Consider the following 18750-nt stretch of genomic DNA (forward strand, 5'->3'; position numbering starts at 1 on the left):
CTGTCTAACAGGAACGACTGGAGCCATTTCAGTGCTCGACCCCCCACACCTGCACTGCGGACACGGTCGACCAAGATGTTATGGTTGACGTGTCAAATGCGGCCGATAGATCGAGGAGGATTAGAGCCTGGGAGGAGTTTAGATCTGCTCCTTTGCGAAGTTTGTCCATGACCGAGAGAATTACTGTTTCGGTCGAATGAGCAAGATCCCTGGTTGGGATCTAGATGAGAAGAAGCTTCAACAAAGGAGCTCAGACAGCCGGCAACATGGGCCTCCAAGATCTTGCTGACAACATCTGTCCAGATAAATGAGGGAAGGGTTCTCCATGGGGGGTGAGTGGGGTGGGTAGAGGGGAACACAGGGGCATAAAATATAAAAATACCTCATTTTCTTCAAGTGTCTTAGACTTAGCCCAGATAGCTGTGGTTAGATTTCGAGGGCTTGGGCTCTGGTCTATTCTTTTCCTAGTGAAGGTTCGGGGTCTCAGACTTAACCCATCATGAAAACACTTCAGATATTGTCCTGGAATGTCAATGGACTGCGCGTGAGGTCTAGAAGAGCTAGAATTTTGCAATATCTAAAGGACTCTGTAGCGCAGGTCATTGTCATCCAGGAGGCACATCTTCTTAAGGAAGAGACCAATGAAATCTTTAAAAAACAAAAATGGGTGGACTCCGTTATCTGTACTAACCAGACGGCCAATATCAGAGGGGTTCTGAGTCTCTTTAAAAAGGAAGCCAATGTTCAGATTTTACAGCATATGGAAGACCCATGTGGCAGATGGGTAATATTGAAGGTTACTTTAAAGGGCATCCCTCTTACTTTGATTGGCTATTATCGCCCAAACCAAGATGATCTTTCATTTCCTAAAACAATCTTTTTTCACCTTCTAGACTTCCCAGAACCGGTTATTATGGCAGGAGATTATAACATTGTTTTCAATCCTAAATTTGACAAGTCTGCAAGCAGTAGAGCGGCCGTCCCCTCAAGATCTAGGGTGTATCTTCAGACCATGATGGCACAAACGGGTTTATGCAACATATGGAGGGAAAGATCAGGTCAGCAGTAGGGAGTATCATATTGAAATTTCAAGTACCGACACAAATCAGAATTGATTACATCCTGGTCGGCCACAGTCTAAGGGACAAGGTTAAAGATATAATTTACTTGTCGTCCCATCTGTCATATCATTCGGGAATATTACTAGATCTTGATTGGGTACAGGCCCAGCAGTACAGAGTTTGATCTTTTGACCGAACGTTGCTCCTGGAGGAGGAAGAGATGGGCTTCCTATCCCGGGAGACCGAACTCTTCTTGAAGATTAACTTAGGCAGAGCAACTACCACTGTGGTCTGGGACTCCCTCAATGCTTTTTTAAGGGGCATTATTACTAGCAGGCCGAGTTTTAGGGACAAAAAGTACAGGGGGAGATCGTATCTTTAGCGGCAGAAATGAAGGAAGTGGAGGCAGAATTGAATAGTCAGGCTGTTTTGGGTTGGCAGCAAGAAGACCTGGGAAAACTTAGTAAACTAAAGGAGCAGTTGGAGGTTATCCTTCAGACAAGGCTCATGTGCAGATGGGAGGCTAGTTAGATTGCCCATTTTGAGTATGGGGAAGGGGCAGGAAAACTTCTGGCATGGAAGGCAAAAGCACATAGGCTTCGTAATCAGATTAAGAAAATCACTGCTGGTGACGGGGCAGCTGCTTTATACTCGAATGAAGAAATTGGTGAGGCTTTTTTTTAAGTATTTTCAGGATTTATATCAAGAAGATTGTGTAGAGGATAGGCCTAAAGTAAAGGACTGGTTGAATAGGACCACATTGACACCTATGAGTCCTAAACAGCAGGAATATTTAGATCAGGACATCACCCAAGAGGAAGTGAGGAAGGCTATAGCTGCCTGCAAGAGAGGCAAAGCTGTGAGGCCCAACAAGATATATAGGTCTTTGCGTGAGGTGATAATCCCGGTACTGACACAATTATTTAAGAAGATATTAGCAGAGGGCTTTAAGCCCCCCGGGTCTTGGAACAACGCCACAGTCATCCTGATTTTGAATCCTGGTAAAAATTCAGCGAGCTGTGGGTCATATAGTCCCATTTCGCTCTTAAATGTGGACTATAAAATCTTCGCCTCAATCTTAGTGGCCAGGTTGGGGTCTGTGGCCGGCGATATCCTTCACTCAGATCAGAAGGTGTTTGTCAAAGGAAGACATCTATCAGATGTCACATAAGACATTATTGGAGCTATAGATATTGCCTCTACCTATTCACTCCCTCTTGCAGCTTTGACTCTAGATGCCACCAAGGCTTTCAACAGGGTCAATTGGATCTACCTGTGTAAGTCATGGGGAAATTTAACTTGGGCAAAATGTTCTGCCATACCATCCATCTGATATATCAAGCGCCATCAGCTGATTTGCTGGTTAATGGTAAGCTGACTTAAGCATCTAAGATCACTAGGGGTACCAGGCAGGGCTGTCCCCTTTCCAATCTCCTTTTCCATATGTGTATTGAGCCTTTTGCTCAGAGGCTCAGAGAAGATCTTAGCATCATGCCTTTCAGACATGGAGAGTGGGAGAGGAAGGTGGCCCTGTATGCAGATGACATCTTGTTTCTTTGGCAGACTTGGACACAACCATCCCGGCAGTGATCAGATTGGCACAGGAACCTGGCCAGGTCTCAGGGTATGAGGTGAACGCCGGGAAGATTGAGATCATGACATGGAACTTTTAGAGGAGCCAACGTCAGGTTAGCCCCAACATGCGATACCTGGGGGTTAGAATCGTCCAGGAGCCAAGATTGTAGAAGTTAATTTAGCGCAAGTGTCAAGGGAGTGTCAAAAAACAGTTGAAATCTTGGGCCCATCTCCCTTTAACCATTCATGGGAGGGCGAATTTAGTTAAGATGACGGTGCTACTTAAAATAACCTTCCTCTTTAACTCAATTCGCCTACCGTTTGACAAACCAACTATCGATAAACTTCAGCAAGCCGTAAACTCTTTTATCTGGGCATACAGAACTACCAGACTAGCCTGGAAGAAGTTACGGCGTAGGAGAGAGAAAGGGGGTCTTGCGCTACCTGACTTACAGTATTATGCTTGGGCCTTTCAGTTTTCACTCTCCCGGGTGCCCGTTAAAAATGCCTGTAAGCACCGGGGCAGGAGGCATGTTTCTGGCTATGTTAAGGGGGGGCAATCTGCCTGAGGAGGGCTTTTGTTTAAATTTGAGGAACCAAAATTCTTCAAAAAGGTTCAACTTAAAGTACTCCAGGCATTGGCTAGAGCCTGGGCTAGACTAAAGTGTCTTGTCGGCCTTAATTACTTTTGAAGTCTAGCACCACTCTGGGATTCACCGGGTGCGCCGGAATGTCTTCAGGATAGGCTTGCTTTACCACTTAGAGAAGCAGGTTTGAAAGTATGGGGAGATCTAGCCTATGAAGGTACACTAATTTTCATGGGAACAATTAAGAGGAAGAGTGGGAATGGGCCTTTCAAAGTTCAAGTATATCCAGCTGCAGAGTTGGGCCCAAACATAGCAATGCCAGAAAAAACCCATAGGCGGGGGCAACATTTTTGAACAACAGTTAGTAGCCAGGTCAGTAGGGAGGTCTCTTACTGGTATTGGGCAATGGAGGAGGCCTTGGATGGTGAATTTAAACTCGCAGATAAAGTATGGAGTGAACATCTTCCAGATGAACAGTGAGAGCAATTGTGGCAGAATTCATTTAAGACTCTCTTTAGCATAGTAAAACCTGCCAGGCTGAGGAGAAACCACTTATTCACTGTCCATAGGGCATATCCGTCCCCTTTAAAGCTGTCTAAATGTTCAAATGAGACCCAAGTTAGCTGTAGCAAGTGCAGTCTTGTTGAAGCCTCAGCTATTCACATGTTTAAAGCCTGTCCTGCCATTTCACTTTTTTGGGAGGGAGTTCGGAAGTGATTGACGGGTATTTTGGGATCCCCAATTCAAAGAGACTTGGACCTGAACATTTTTGGCCTTACCAATTAAGTCACTGGACCAGCTAGATCTCTTTTATTCTACTCTATTTTGCTAGCTAGGAGGCAAATATGTAAGCGTTGGATGGAACCCTCCCCTTCCATGCACTCTGACTGGTTGGCGTCGATGTACGAGACATCTAAGATGGACCTGTCCAGAACGTGCAGCAGTAAAAAGACAGCATTTTGGGACTTGTTGCTAAAGTGGGTTAGGACATAAATGACAGGGAGGTATACTCCTGTCCTAACTATACATCCATGACCAGCGGGTCCTATGATTATGCCTCGTTGGTACTCTTTGGACCACGTTGGGCACCCCCGCACGTCTGCCAATGACGATGTCCATCAGGTTCTTGTGGGCCTAGTCAAAGAGTAACCTCTTCCCCTTTTCGGGAGTAGCAACATCCATGTCTGCCAATGTACCTACAGGCTGAAGGCCCTGTGAGATTCCAACAGAACAACTACTCTTCTCAGTTCGCTGAGTATTGGTACGGACAGCTTGTTTGTTCAAAGGGGTTTGAGGCGAATGAGGACAAAAAAAAGACATGCCAAAGATTAGTACCACCCTCATGTCAGTCCTATAGTATGCAGATGATATGCTGTTAATGGCCCAGACTCCACATGACCTGAAGATCCTCGAAGATAAATTTGTAGAGTTCATGGGTAGTCTATTTCTTGATTCTAACCTTACTAAACTATTTATATGGCTTGTGGCCCAAGGAACTGTAAGGTAAGAGCCATGAACATCAAAGGGAAGAATGTAGGGAAGGTCAATTATTTCCCCTCAAGTTCTTGGCATCAGTGTCTTGCCATAAGATGACAAAAGTTCTCCCAGTTGGTTGGTGCATTGCTTAATTTTGCCCAGAATATCGGCAAATAGCAAACCACACCCTTGTTGGAAATCTATAAGTAAAGTAGCCTTACATTATTAACCTATAGGGCAAAACTATGGGGGTATTTCCCATCAAATAACCTTTAAGTGTATGAGAACAGTTTTTGAGGTGGTTATTGGTGTAATGTACCACCTCCACAATGACAGTAGGGTGTTCGAGCAAGGTACACCTGTGTGCGAGAGCACAATGCAACAGTCCTGCTGGATGTCGGGGGACTGTATAAATAAAGTGGGCGAGGGCTGGGGAGTCAGTTCCACCAATGTGTCCAGTCAAGTAAGTTCCCATGTGTGGTGTCCAAATATTCTAAGATGCGGCCTATACTGCAAAGCCACAGAGATCCGTCATAGTCCTCCGTGACCGCCCAGGACCGTCAATACATTTCGGTCTACCGCAGTCCAACCTATTTTTTTAATGAAGAACTGGGGCAGTGGTATGTGGGAGGCCTTATAAAACTGGTGCCAATGCAATTCGGGCTGTCTGTATGGGTTAATCCAAAAGCCACTCTAAACAGAAAGATCATACAAGATTGCCTAGTATGTGATTTATGGCACAAAATCCCCTTGGCTCAAGCTTATTAAACACACTGCTCAAATGCTTCGTATGCTGGAATGATATGACACCCCCAATTGGATTACAAAGAATGGGCTCCACTGAGTGAAAAAAATAATTCCAAGAGTATGACACATCCACTCCAGGGGGCGAGGAAATAAACAAAAACAAAATTTTATGGGATTGTCTTGCCCCTGCAATGAACTTTCATCACAAATATCACTCTTTATTTTCTATGGTCTCTGAACAACCCTCCAGGAACAAGGTGATGGAAGTGCAGAAACTTAATTCGAGTTTCGTGTTGGGCAGCTTGACGGATAAGATGAGTGCACTGAAATTGGAATAGGGAATGGTCACTAGTTTGAAATATAAATAACCAATATGGAGATTCTCGATGCACAGTCTTGATCAAGAGATTGGTTCCTTTGTATTGAATGATATGTTCTAGTAGAGGTTTAATATGAAGCTGATTTTCTTGTTTTCAAAGAGTGAGATTAATGTGTATTTGCCCTGAAAAAGCAGAAGAATAACTGCGAAACTCAGTGTTGGCATTTGCAGGACGGTTTTGCAATCAATATAGTTTCAAACAAATTATGTATCATTTGTATAGAGGCATCTGCAGGACTGTTTTGCCATGAATATAGCCACAGGCAATGTAAGTAACATTTGTATGGAAATAAAACTAATGAAGGTTTAAATATTTCTATTTTGGATCCAGATGTATCAAATGGTGATTTTGAAAGTAATATAATGTGTACAACAATATGTTTCAATTTATGTATGAGGCTTCAGGATTACTGACACTATAAGTAAATGCATCAGAGCGTATTTGACATTAGTTTTGTCTTTTTTGTTCTGGTTGTGTTTCTTAATTGTTTTCATACTCCCCATAACCCATTGGTAAATATAAAATCCTCCGCTATGTAATCCTGTGGGTAGTATTTCCCACTAATTTGGGGAGTACTTTTATTAGTGTATGGACAAACTAGCATTGACAAAATACAGTGCAGGCAAAATATTGTGTCAAGAATATCGAGGACAAAAATATTGTGGTTTCTATGGGTATGCTTACCCAATTTTACTTTACTCAACTCCACATCTATGCACCTTGAGGGTATACATAAATATTGTCAAAGTACGTAGATGTGGAGTTAAGAATAGTAAATCTATACTCATTTATTTTCATTTGCTTTCTTGATGTTTTGGTCATTGATTTTTCGACAAGATTTTCTGACCTTTGCGAAATTTTTAACAACGATATTCTGTCAGATAACCACTTTTATGATACTTAGGTCTTGCCTACACAGTGCGCATGCCCTGCATAGGAAAAAACCTTTAGTAATGGATTCAGATTTGGCCCCAAAAACGTGCACGCATTGCATTGCTTTCAATGGCAACAGGTGCATGTTTGGCGATTCCTTTGCGGAAGCGAGCTTTGAAACCATCTGTTTGTAATGAACAGATGGCTTCAAAGCTCACTCCTGCGAGGGAAACAGGCGTAGGCCCCCTACTCTCTCCCCTTCCCCCTCCTCCTGCTGCCTCCTCCTCTCCTGATCAGCGCAAGGCACGCATGCTTGTTTTTACTTAAAACCAATCCACAACTTCATTCACTCAAACAAAACAAATTGATTCTGGCATTTATTGGAAAGTGCGAGCACGTTTGATGTGATTAGCATAGGTCCGTTTTCATTCTTTGTTGACAGTGCTCTGCCGTGTAGTGTGCATGTGAGTAGTTGGGTGCTTATGCTACATGTAACAGTCGAAAGAACCTCTTGTCACCATTTTATTTCTGCTGTAGCTGCATAGGTTTTCATTATCAGCGAATCAGTGATTTAAGAGTTTGCTTCACATGTGTCACATTTTAGAAACACTTAAACGTGGTGTAGTGTGGAGGCGACCAGGCAGGGCACGAAGATTGGCAGCTTGGCTTCTACGGTATTGTGAATTTATATAGTGCGTTGAAGTGCTCTGTGAACAGGTACGCGCTTCTCAGTGGAGCCCAGGGTTAGTCTGTCAGTATCCTACATTCCCGTCTGTACATTTAGCACTATTTAATCGTGCATTTGTGTTTGTCTGCACACTGGCATGTCTGGGTGTATGGCGCTTTCAGAGCATTCCGCCGCTTGTGTGTACGTGCGCAGCGTCCACTTCAGGGACACCACGCTCTGTTCTTTTTTTTTTTACTTTAAAACTGAGCGCAGAGCCGCTTGAAAGACACTGCGCTCGGTTTCTTTATATATTTTTTTACTTTAACACTAAGTGCAGCGCCTGCTTCAAGGACACCGCGCTCAGAGCGCAGTGTCCTTGAAGCGGCGCCGCGCTCAGTTTTAAACTCAATCATTTGCAATGCAATTGAACCTATTGCATTGCAAATGCTTGTTAGTGCTATGGTGTTCCTCTATTTAGTTAGCGCCTGGTATTGGATCTGTTTTCACACCCATTACATGTCTGTTGAATGGGAAAAGGACACAGACATCTGTCAACCCCGGGGCCCATCTGAAATGCACACGAGTCAGTGCAAACTACCCTTATCTATCTGTAATGGGTTCAGAAACTATTAGCGCTCGGCTTTCCTCTTGACATTTTTTTAAATGTTGTTAGCGTGAAATCTATTGACTGTTCGGAGTTAAAGTTGTTACGCACTGCTGGTCTGAACTTGCATATTTCAAAGGCAAAGTTGTTTCTGGACAATACCGTCATAGGTGCTGCAGAATCTACACTACAAGGCTCACACATCTCACTTTTAGCCGTTTCAAAGACACCGGCATCTACAAAATGCAGACTTTTTATGCTTTTAGCCATGGTTCATTTTTATTTTAATTACATTCCTAGCTCACAAACCAAAAATAACCGATTACTTTTTTAATGTAGCAATTTTCTTGTGCAGGTGACTAATGTTACTCGTGGGCTTTTTAATGTCTGCATCTCTTTTGATTTGTATTAGATCATGACCGTGTTTTCTATATAAGATATTTTCTCACAAAAAACTCGCCGTTTATCAGACAGCACAGCTGACTGGCTGGCTATGCGAAAGGCATCTTGGTGACTTTCAGAAAGTTGACCTGGTGATTCAATTCCGCCCATGGTTTGCTATTGGCTTTGTGGTTTGTAGGTCACGTCAGCATTCTTTCACAAACTCGTTTTCTGTAATAAAAGGCCTTTAAATCTTATCTCGTCACATTTGCTGAACATCCACAGACAGAGGTAAAATGTCAAGCTGTGTTTTCTTGTCCGCCTGGTGTTTATTTTGCTTTTGTGTTTCTCGAAAGTGAAAACGTTTATTTAACAATCATTTGCAATGTAATAGGTATCGCATTTACGCGAGTTTAAGCTATTGGCATTGTAAATTAAAATCCCTTTTATTTACGTTTGTTTTTAAAACGAAAACAAAAATAAAAAGCATTGGTATTTGCAATGCCAATAGCTTAAACTCGCGTAAATGCATGACCTATTGCATTGCAAATGCTTGTTTTTAATAATGGAATGAACAGTTATTGATTAATGTAATCCTATCTACTACCAGAGCACCACCTAATCAAAACGTTCATCCATATGACACAACCGAACCTATAAAAGATGATCAATCCCTGTTTCCCAACCAATTTGAAAGGGACTTTAAGAGGTGGTGACAGTTCGCAAAGCGCATGTTACATTGAATTACAAATTAGTTCACAGTGTTTAGAGCAAGGAACTGTGTTAGATTCATGCTATATTAACTCCAGCAGAGGTGCTTCTTGTTTCAGCGCATGCATGCCTCTGTAGAAAGCCTTATGTGATGTGCTCACCTGCCACAGGTTTCCTTCACTCCTGGCAATTTGTATGATGGCGATGAGAGGAATCCACATGACGCAAAAAATAATCATAAGCCAGCCAAGTGCGATACCCCAGCGAGGATACACATATTTGCCATATACGGGGGGATCAAATGTCACCAAAGACCAGACGAAAATGACCTGTTGAGAAAAAGAGATATTGGCCGTTTAACACCCTTTCACTTGTTGTTGCATGGTATTTTACATGGAATGCAAATAGACAATCATTTAGCTAATGTGTTTGCACAAACTGTGATAACAGGGCAATACTTGCATCCACATCATTTGTATTGTAGTGGAAGGACAAGTGACATTTCAAATAATATATATATAATGCTGATACTGTATAAACGGATCTTTGAAATATATTTCTAAAATAAAAAATAAGTAATGGAGAGAGGCAATTTAAATGAGTTAGGCTGTTAATGAGGCTGGTAAAAGAGTGATTTAAGATTACTTAGAATGCCCAGTGAACTCACTGCCCCCGCAAGTGTTTAATCCCTGATGCGATTCCGAATAGCATTGTGCCACACTTGCCATGCAGCTCCAGGACTTGTATGAGGGCTTTCTTAAATTTTTGAACAGGTCCAGGTTAGTTTAAGCTCAGGACCACAGAGCTGGGTTCACATACAGTCCGCAAATCAGTGGTCAAGATATAAAAAAGTAATCTTTAAATTAAACTTCAGAAGCCAACTCACCACCTTTTGTAGCACAAGCACCTCAAAAACTAATGAACAGATTCACACCAAACCCAAATGCTCTAGTCTTAGTAATATTCTAGTTTCACGCCAAGTTTATTGTACTTCCATTGAGCATTTTGAGGTTACATAGAAACCCAAAATGTGTCCTCTTCGTAGAATTCCGACACCAGCCCCTTCTTGCACTACTCTGCATAAAATTAAACATTATTATTATGTTTCTTATATAGCGCCTGAATCGACCCCCGAAGGGGTACCTCCGCGCTTGCCTTGGGAACCCGTCCTGGCTTTTCCCTGTGAGATAGCCCCTACAGGGCATCCCCAAGGTGAAAGCCAGGCATCCCGCCGCAGGGGGGCCGTTGTGGAGATTAAGCAAGCTTAATGCCCAGAGTTGCAGAGTGTGAACCCATGATTAGGTCAGGCACCAAAGCGAGAATTATCGAGTCCATGGACATTTGAGCTCAAGACCCTGCCGCGTCGGGAATTGAACCCTGGTCCCAGGTCTGACCTCTGCTTCAGGGTCTGCCTGCTCTAACCAGTGAGCCACACTTCTCCACCAAACATGCCAAACAAAATTTTGCCAAATACCAGGCAGCACCTCCAAAGTTCAAGGTTCATACTTGCGATATAAGAGGGCACAGTTCCAACACTTACAGCCTGATTCATGAAAAATGAAATCTGCGACTCTCAATTTGCGATTCACAGCGAATCGCAAATCGAAAGTCGCAGATCGGAATTCATCATAGTTAGCGATAAAATAAAGCGAATCGCACACGGACGCAAAAATCGATAGAGAAAAAATAAAATCGCCGAAAAAATCGCTATTACCCAGATAATCCGTCTCTATTTAGCTCCATCGCAAATCCCCATTAGCGAAATCTCGCTAGTAGCGAGATCGCTAAAACGGGAAGTCGCTTTTCGAACACAGTGATGACATCACAACCAGGAAGCAGGCAGTTCCCACCCCCATTCAGAACTGTGAGGCTGATCTCGAGGCTGCAGCTGAACAGAGCTCCTACCAGGACACCTCCAAAGTTGCTAAAGTAACCCATTTGTGACAGCAGCAATGTCAGAGGAGCCTGCACCAGGGCCCAGTGACCCGGGGCGCAAGAGGAAGCTCAAGTTCTCTGAGCAGGAGTTGGAGCACCTCATTGAGGGAGTGGTTGAAAACCACTCCAAACTATTTGGGAAGGACTCCAGGAGGGTGCCGGAGATGGAGAGACGTCGAATCTGGCTTGGGATATCTGCAAAAGTGAACGCTGTGGGCGTGACACACAGGTCACTGGATGAGCTCAAAAAGAGGTGGTACGACCTCTGAGGTCGTGCCAAGGAGAGGGTGGCAGAGAGGCTGGGCGAGACATATGCTACTGGGGGTGGAGAACCTACTGTCCCTCCCAATACCCCCATGGAGGACCGTGTGGAGGACACCCTGGAGACAGAGGCGTGCATAGGTGTCACCAACCTGGACTCATCCCGACCCAGCCAAGACAGCCAAGGTAAGTGGCATGCGACAGCGACCCTGTCCCCTAACAATGGTCATGGCCCTATAGCCTCCCATATACATCCCAAGTCATGCAAACAATGCACATGAGGTCATGCCCAAAAGCATTGTGGGACATGTAGTCTGCCCATAATGTAAAAGAACACCAATGCAGCCTCACATGTCCCGAAATAAGCAATGCCAAAGCCAGGCATGGAATGTCAACCAGCATGCATGTAGCAACTGCACGTGTGACAGATACATGCAATTAATGTACGTCCAATTCCCCTCACAGGTGGCGCCGACAACAGCAGCGACAGCGACATGCTGCTTATTGATGAGTCACAAGAGGATGCCGAGGAGGTGCCAACACCGACACTTCCTGCACCATCAGGCGTAGCACCTATCCCCGCAGCCAGGGCAACACCAACTGTGCCAGCACCATCATTCGCAGCACCTCTCCCCGCAGCCAGGGCAACACCAACAGCGCCAGCACCATCCGGCGCAGCACCTAACCCTGCAGGCAGGGCAAGACCAACAGCACCAGCACCATCCGGCGCAGCACCTAACCCTGCAGGCAGGGCAAGACCAACAGCGCCAGCATCATCCGGCGCAGCACCTAACCCTGCAGGCAGGGCAAGACCAACAGCGCCAGCACCATCCGGCGCAGCACCTAACCCTGCAGGCAGGGCAAGACCAACAGCGCCAGCACCATCAGGCGCTGAACCTTTGACAACCACAACTCCACCACCAGCTGAACCATCTACATCTGGTGCAGCTACTGTGGTGACAGTGCACACACCCACTGTGGGCAGCCAGCAGAGCAGGCATGTCAGGGCTCGCCAGCATAACACATCACACAGCGGCAGGAGGGGGATGGCTGTGCGCATGCCAGGCCTGAGCATTGAGCGCCGGATGCTACGCATACACCAACAGCAGGCACGACGGCAAGGGGCCATTCAACTGCAGCTAAACAACATTGGCCGCAATGTGGCCAATGTGGGTGAGAGGATTGAGCGCATGACGACAGCCATGGAGGCCAACACTGCTGCGCTCATATCGCAGCGCAACTCCGCCCGCCGCCGCCACCGGCAGCTCCTTACGCGCCTGTCAGCCTACACCCGCTCTAACTATATAATCGGGAATGCCACCTCCCAGCTCTCACGACGGTCCCTGGCGCAGCAGCAGCAGTTGATCCAATGCGTTGAGGATGTTGGACGAGTGTTGGAGCAGGTCACCACTGCCGTGCTGGCACTCCATCCTACTGGTCCAGGCAATGTGGGGGGGGGACGACACCAGTGAGGGCACCTCCAGTGTCAGCAGTCTGTCTGCCTCACTGGTTGGCGTGTTACTCCGCAGCACCAGGCCCACTACAGGGACATGTGCCGTCCCAGAGGAAGAGCCAGAGAGGCGTTTGGGGGCTGCGCGCCGGAGGTGCAATTGAGTTTCATGTACATTTCCTGGAAAATGCTGATGATACAAGCATGTCCAGTGTCTAGTTAGGAGCAGTATGGCGCAATACTGCTGGCATTTGATGAATGTAGACATAACATTATTATTGTGCATTTAACAATAATATTTATTCATGCATCATACATGGGCCTCCTGTCATTATTTACATTGGCATGCACTTGTGATTTGTTGGGTGAGGGGAGTGTGGGCTCTAGAAACTGTTCATAGTGATGTGGTTGCGGCGTCTGTGTCCTTCAGCTGGGTTCTCCCCGCGTGCATGACGCACATGTGCTGGTGGCCGGTCGTCCCCTTCAGACTCACTGCCAGAGATCTCCACAGGTATCCGGCGCTTGGTTGCAATGTTGTGTAATATTGCGCAGACAGCCACAATGCGGCAGCACACATCAGGACTGTAGTACATGGCCCCACCTGTCTTGTGCAGTATGCAGAACTGGCTCTTAAGTAGCCCAAAAGTCCTTTCTATACAATTCCTTGTCCGTATGTGAGCAACATTGTACCGCCGTTGCTGTGGTGTAGCAGGGTTGAGGTATGGGGTGAGGAGGTATTCCCGGAGGGCGTAGCCACTGTCACCTAAATGAGAGGAGCAGAGGGTGAGTGCCTGTGCTGCGCAGCTACATCATTGCAATGTGACATTGTTGACAAAGTGTACTTACCAAGTAGGTGTCCTTCCCCAAATTCTCCCCTGGCCAGTCGTGTGTGGAGGCCACTGTGCCGGAATATAAATGAGTCATGGGTACTCCCTGCGTACTGGGCCACAATGTCAGTTATGAATGTCTTGGCATTGCAGACCATCTGTATGTTAAGGGAGTGGTAGGACTTGCGATTCCGGTACATGTACTCCGTCGCAGCTGGTGGGCAGATGGCGATGTGGGTGCAGTCTATGCATCCTATCACAGATGGGAAATGGGCCACATTGTAGAATTGTAGCTTTGTCAAGTCCAGTTCCTGTTGGCTGGTGGGAAAATTGATGTGTCGGTGTAGTTGGGTAAGCATTGCGACAACAAAACTCCTGAGGCAGCGTGACATGGTGGGCTGGGATATCCCCCCTGCAGCCGCTACTATCCCCTGGAAGCTCCCAGAGGCCAGGAGGTGCAGGCTACACAATACCTGTACATGTGTAGGCACAGCATTGGTCCGCCTTGTTGGGTGCTGCATCAGGGGGTCAAGGTCCTGTATTAGCTGGATTATCATTTCCCCATTCAGGCGGTACTTTGCATAAATCTGCTCCCTGGTTTGGCCCAGCAGGGTGATCCGCTGGCGGAATATCCTGTCCTGTATTCTGCGTCTCCTCCGTGCTGCTCGCTGTAGCCTTCGCCGCCTGACCACCATGTACATTCCAGGCATTGTGAGACTCCAACTGCTGCTGCTGAATCTCCTTATGTGTGTTTGGTCAGGCCTTTACCTGTTCCTGATTGGCCAACGGTTTTTCAAAAATAATTCTCTAATGGCTTTTATGGTTACCACCTGCTTTGGGTTGTCCTTAATTTGCGCCTCGCAAATAGAGAATTTGTGGTTTTTCGCTATTGGAGAATTTTCATGAATACCGATTGCGTTTGTATTGCGAACTCGCAAAAATTTTTCTCAGACTCCGTGGTTTGGCGCACTCCTGCCGGGAATCTGAGAATCTATTTGCGAATTCGCTATTTTTTGTTTGCGCTTTGGATATTTTCTTGATGAATGCCGATTAGGGAAATTGCGCCCGCAATAGCATTTTCGCAGCTATTGCGGGCGCTATTTAGCTTCATGAATCAGGCTGTTAGTTTTTAAGACTGCGTTTATATAGTCATATTCCTCAGTCAGGGTAGAGTGACAAGTGGTTTTTAGAATATCTGAGCAAAGGACGTCATAGCATTTCCAAACCCCTCTTATCCAATAGACTACATTGTTTACAGTGAATCCTCATACTCAGTCGAAAGTTTTGGAATATTAATTATGAAGCATGTTCACAGGTCAAAAAACGCTCTGCATTTTGATATGGAGGGCAACCATACGGGGCTCTAAACTGGACGACGGAGAGAGGACAATGAATAATTCCTGCAGGGTATGTTAGACAGGTTGTTTGTAGAGGGAATTTGACTGTTTTACATTGAATGGCATTCATGTCCTTAGAACTTCTCAGACCAAATTGGCATTTATTTGATCCCTTTTAATTGAGCATGGGGCAAGGAAGATGTGGGTGTTGAGGCATCTGTCTCATCACCCCTCTTAATAGGAATAAACAAATTCAGAGTAAGGCTCTCTCCCAGCCCTTGGGACTGATTTTGCGTGTCATCTCCATGCCCATTGGCAATGAAATTAGCAATGTCATGTGTAGGTGACCTATAGATGATTGATGCTAGTAACCTAACCATATCTTTTATCTCTTAAATCTCACGTATAAGATCAAATATTGTATCTAGTAATACCGTGTTGTCTAAGAGTGCATTTATTTCTAGCTTACACCCCACAGCTTTAATTATTTTTGAGCTGGCTAGTGACGAAGATGGGACATCTAAGTCACCTAAAGGTGAAAATCGAGCCCCAAGCCTTCTTGACCCTCCGCAACAACAATTTCCACTTAGAAGACAGAAATGGCCCATGCTCCAAAACACCCCTCAAAAGCCGGCACAAAATTGGACCTACCCAGCTAGTCATGGAACCAGCACACATTGTAAGACACACTCTAGACCCTATTTTCTCCAATGGCAACAGCATCAAGTACATCTCCACTGCACCACTCATATGGACCAACCACTCCATCATCCTTTTCCAAATCAACACATTGCAAGCCACCACATCTATCACTGTCAGCCTACCCAACAGCAGCTAGGCAAAATCTCAGAACCGGACTGGCTCAATGCCCTCAACACAAGCAGACTCTCTCACACCCATAACATTCAACAATCAATGGAAAACCAAAAAGCAGGCAAGTTGGTACACAGAGAACCTCAAAGACTCCAAATGACACTGAAAACAGCTAGAAATAAAATTGAGAGCCAACCAAGAAACTTCCATCACAACCACCTACAAGGCAGCACTCAGATGTGACAACCAGCAACTGAGAGACCCAGGAAAAGAGCACTAGCTGAACGCATTGAAGGGAGCTTTAACAGCTGCCAGGAGGTCTTCTCGATTGAGAAGGCATTCACTACACCCTCAGCCTACGTCAACAGCATCAGCCCCAGTGAAATTTTCTACGACATACTATCAATATTCCTCTTCAGAAAAATCATGAATATCTACAACAACGTCACTCACGATCCAGATCCCAGAGACCTCATCCCAAACCTGCCCATCATCTTCTAAAACAGCCAACTGAAAGAATGGAGAAGTTTCAAAGAGAAGATACATAGAAGATTATGCGGACCATCTACTCAGGGATCCCAACAGATCCATGCCCCCACCACATCTGCAGCCTCGAAGAGTGGCCAATCAGCACCCTCCTCATCCACATCATCAACACTGTTGGACTTGGCCCTTTTTTCAGGGTCATCCCTGAACTTTTGCCTACCTCCTGGTACTTTTTCTCTGCTGTTGTTGATGGTTTTAGGACTCTGGGCACTTTTATCACTGCTGTACAGTGTTAAAGTGCATGTGCTCTCTATGGTAAACCTGTTAAGATTGGTCTACACCTGTTTGGCATATTGAATTTACCTATCAGTCCCTTGTAAAGTGGTATACCATATACCCAGGGCCAGTAAATTAAATGCTAATGGAGGGCTTGCAGCGCTGCTTGCGCCAGCCACCAGTAGCATTTCAAACTTGTCTTAGGCCTCTGCCATTGCAGGGCCTGGTGCACAGTTTACTGCTGCTGTGACGTGGCACATTAAGTGGGTGCAACGTCTGTGACTCCCCTCTTACTACATATCACTCACCCCTAAGGCAGGCCCTAGCTAGCCCCATGGACTGGGTGCGCTGTAGGTAAAAGGTAGGACATGTGCCTTAACTCTGTGGCATGTCCTGGTAGTGATAAACAGTCATTTTGGACTGTGAGGCTGCCCTCTCATAGGAATGCATTGGGGATTCCCTGAAATGTGTTTCAGTGGTAATTCCTGACACGAGAGGAGTAGCGTGATCAAGTTTGGTGTGTTTGGAATAGTGGTGATAAATGCTTTGTAATGGTGTTTACCAATTTATTATCACTATTTTAGAAATTCCACTTTTAGAAGTGGGCATTTCTGTGTGCTATGTGTCTTTGTGCCTGCCTGTTGTGTATTGCTTGTCTGGCTCTGGATTACAGGGGCTGGGCAGGTGCAGTAGCTCCAGAGGTGCTGGGTGTGTCAGAGCTAGGCTTAATAGGACGATCTGCATTTGGAGTAGTGGGAATAGTAGCACCTGAACCTGAATGGGACTGGGCCTGCCTTCCACAATTCTGGCTCTGTCCCCCTGTGGTGTGTCCAGAGCCTACACTAACAATAAGGGTGGTGGTGCACATGAAATGATGTATGCAAGTATCCCCCAGAACTGGTTGGAACTGGGCTTAGGCCTGTGCCAGGGGGAAGAACAAAGACACTGTCTAGTATACGTATTAGGGCTGTGACCCCATGAAGGTGTGCCGTGTGCTTAGTTGGACAGCTGGGCGCCAGGAGGAACAACCACAAAGGACTCTCCCTCTGCTTGAGGGCCCTGTGAGCTGGCCTGCCTGAGCCCAGCTTTGCCCTGTGTGCTTTTGTCACTTGGGGTGCTGCAGGAGTCCTAGGTGTTGAGCCCCTGGTGTGAGCAGCAGCATGTGGGGAATGCTGTGCTTAGTGTATTTCCCTGGAGCGTGAGGAGCACTTTGAGGAGCACTTTGTTCTTACTGTGCCCCTCAGCTCTGTGCCCCCATACCAGAAGGATGGATGGGCGCGTTCCAATTATATTTCTAAAGCCCAAGAAGGGGGCTCCAACCTTGCTCGTAACTAGCACTTTGGCTAGGAAGCCCCCGGAAGTCAGGCAGAGGACACCTGAGGGTGGGCAGGGCTCCCTTAAGGAGAGGGAGAGCTCCTCATGTTCTCTGAAGCTGGTGTGGGCTGGGCCGGTTGCAAAAAAAGGCCGGTGATCAACTTAGAACGCTGCCCCCACCCAGCCGGTTGCCACAGCAACAAGGAAGGCTGTGAACAGGAGGGGGTGGGGGCGAATGAGCTCCGTTCCGTGTTGGGCGTGGCCAGAGTTCGCCTGCAGTATGGTGATCAGGAGCGCTGGTGCATGAGATCCTGCTATTGAGGGCTTTGGCCCACGGAGACTGCTGTGACCTACCAGACTGCCACGACCTACCCCGCTATGTGCCACGCAAACCGGAGTCTGGGTGAGGAGCTCCCCAGGCAGCATCCGTCAGTCCTCTGGGGGCCTTGTTTTGGTCGTGGGCAGCCGTGTGGATCTGCTGGGGTTAGGGCAAGGGTCCAGCGAGGTCTGTATGAATTGAGGCCTGGGAAGACCTCTGTGTGTGGCTTTGCTGCAGCTGCCCCTCGGTGACATAATGGGCAGCTGCACTGCCTTCGAATTACTGATGCGGGGGGAAAAGGGAGATCTCCCTGCCTGCGGGGGCATCTTGACTTCCGGAAACCATACCAGTGGCCTCTAACTCGAGTGTAGTTGCTCCAGCACACCCTCATTCTGATAACTGGGGCCCACATTCACAGAGGGTACCGTGAATGCCACAATGGCAGCATAATTTGGGCCCAGTGGTTTGTGCACTGATGGCCAGGGTCTGGGTTGCAGGTCATCTTCAGATGCACAGCGGTACTGTTCTAAGGACAGGGGCAATATGTCTAGCTATATATGACTGCCCTGCATGTGTAACGTTGGCGCCTGCTTAGTGGCACAGTGTTTCCAGTGATTATGGTGTGTGGTTACTTGCCTTTTTTTATCACAAGTACCTAGAGGCACAAGTG

General features: G+C 46.4%; 1 protein-coding gene across 1 annotated transcript in view; it reads right to left on the reverse strand.

Moving 5' to 3' along the window:
• Positions 1 to 18750, reverse strand: part of LOC144829412 (sodium- and chloride-dependent neutral and basic amino acid transporter B(0+)-like) — a 361697-nt gene that overhangs the window by 17110 nt on the left and 325837 nt on the right. The window contains exon 13 of the mRNA XM_078688535.1: positions 9224 to 9391. Coding sequence (XP_078544661.1) covers positions 9224 to 9391 — 168 coding nt within the window. The remainder of the gene's footprint in view (positions 1 to 9223; positions 9392 to 18750) is intronic.

Source organism: Lissotriton helveticus, chromosome 4_1 (genome assembly GCF_964261635.1).
Source record: "Lissotriton helveticus chromosome 4_1, aLisHel1.1, whole genome shotgun sequence".
In the NCBI taxonomy this organism is placed as follows: Eukaryota; Metazoa; Chordata; class Amphibia; order Caudata; family Salamandridae; genus Lissotriton; species Lissotriton helveticus.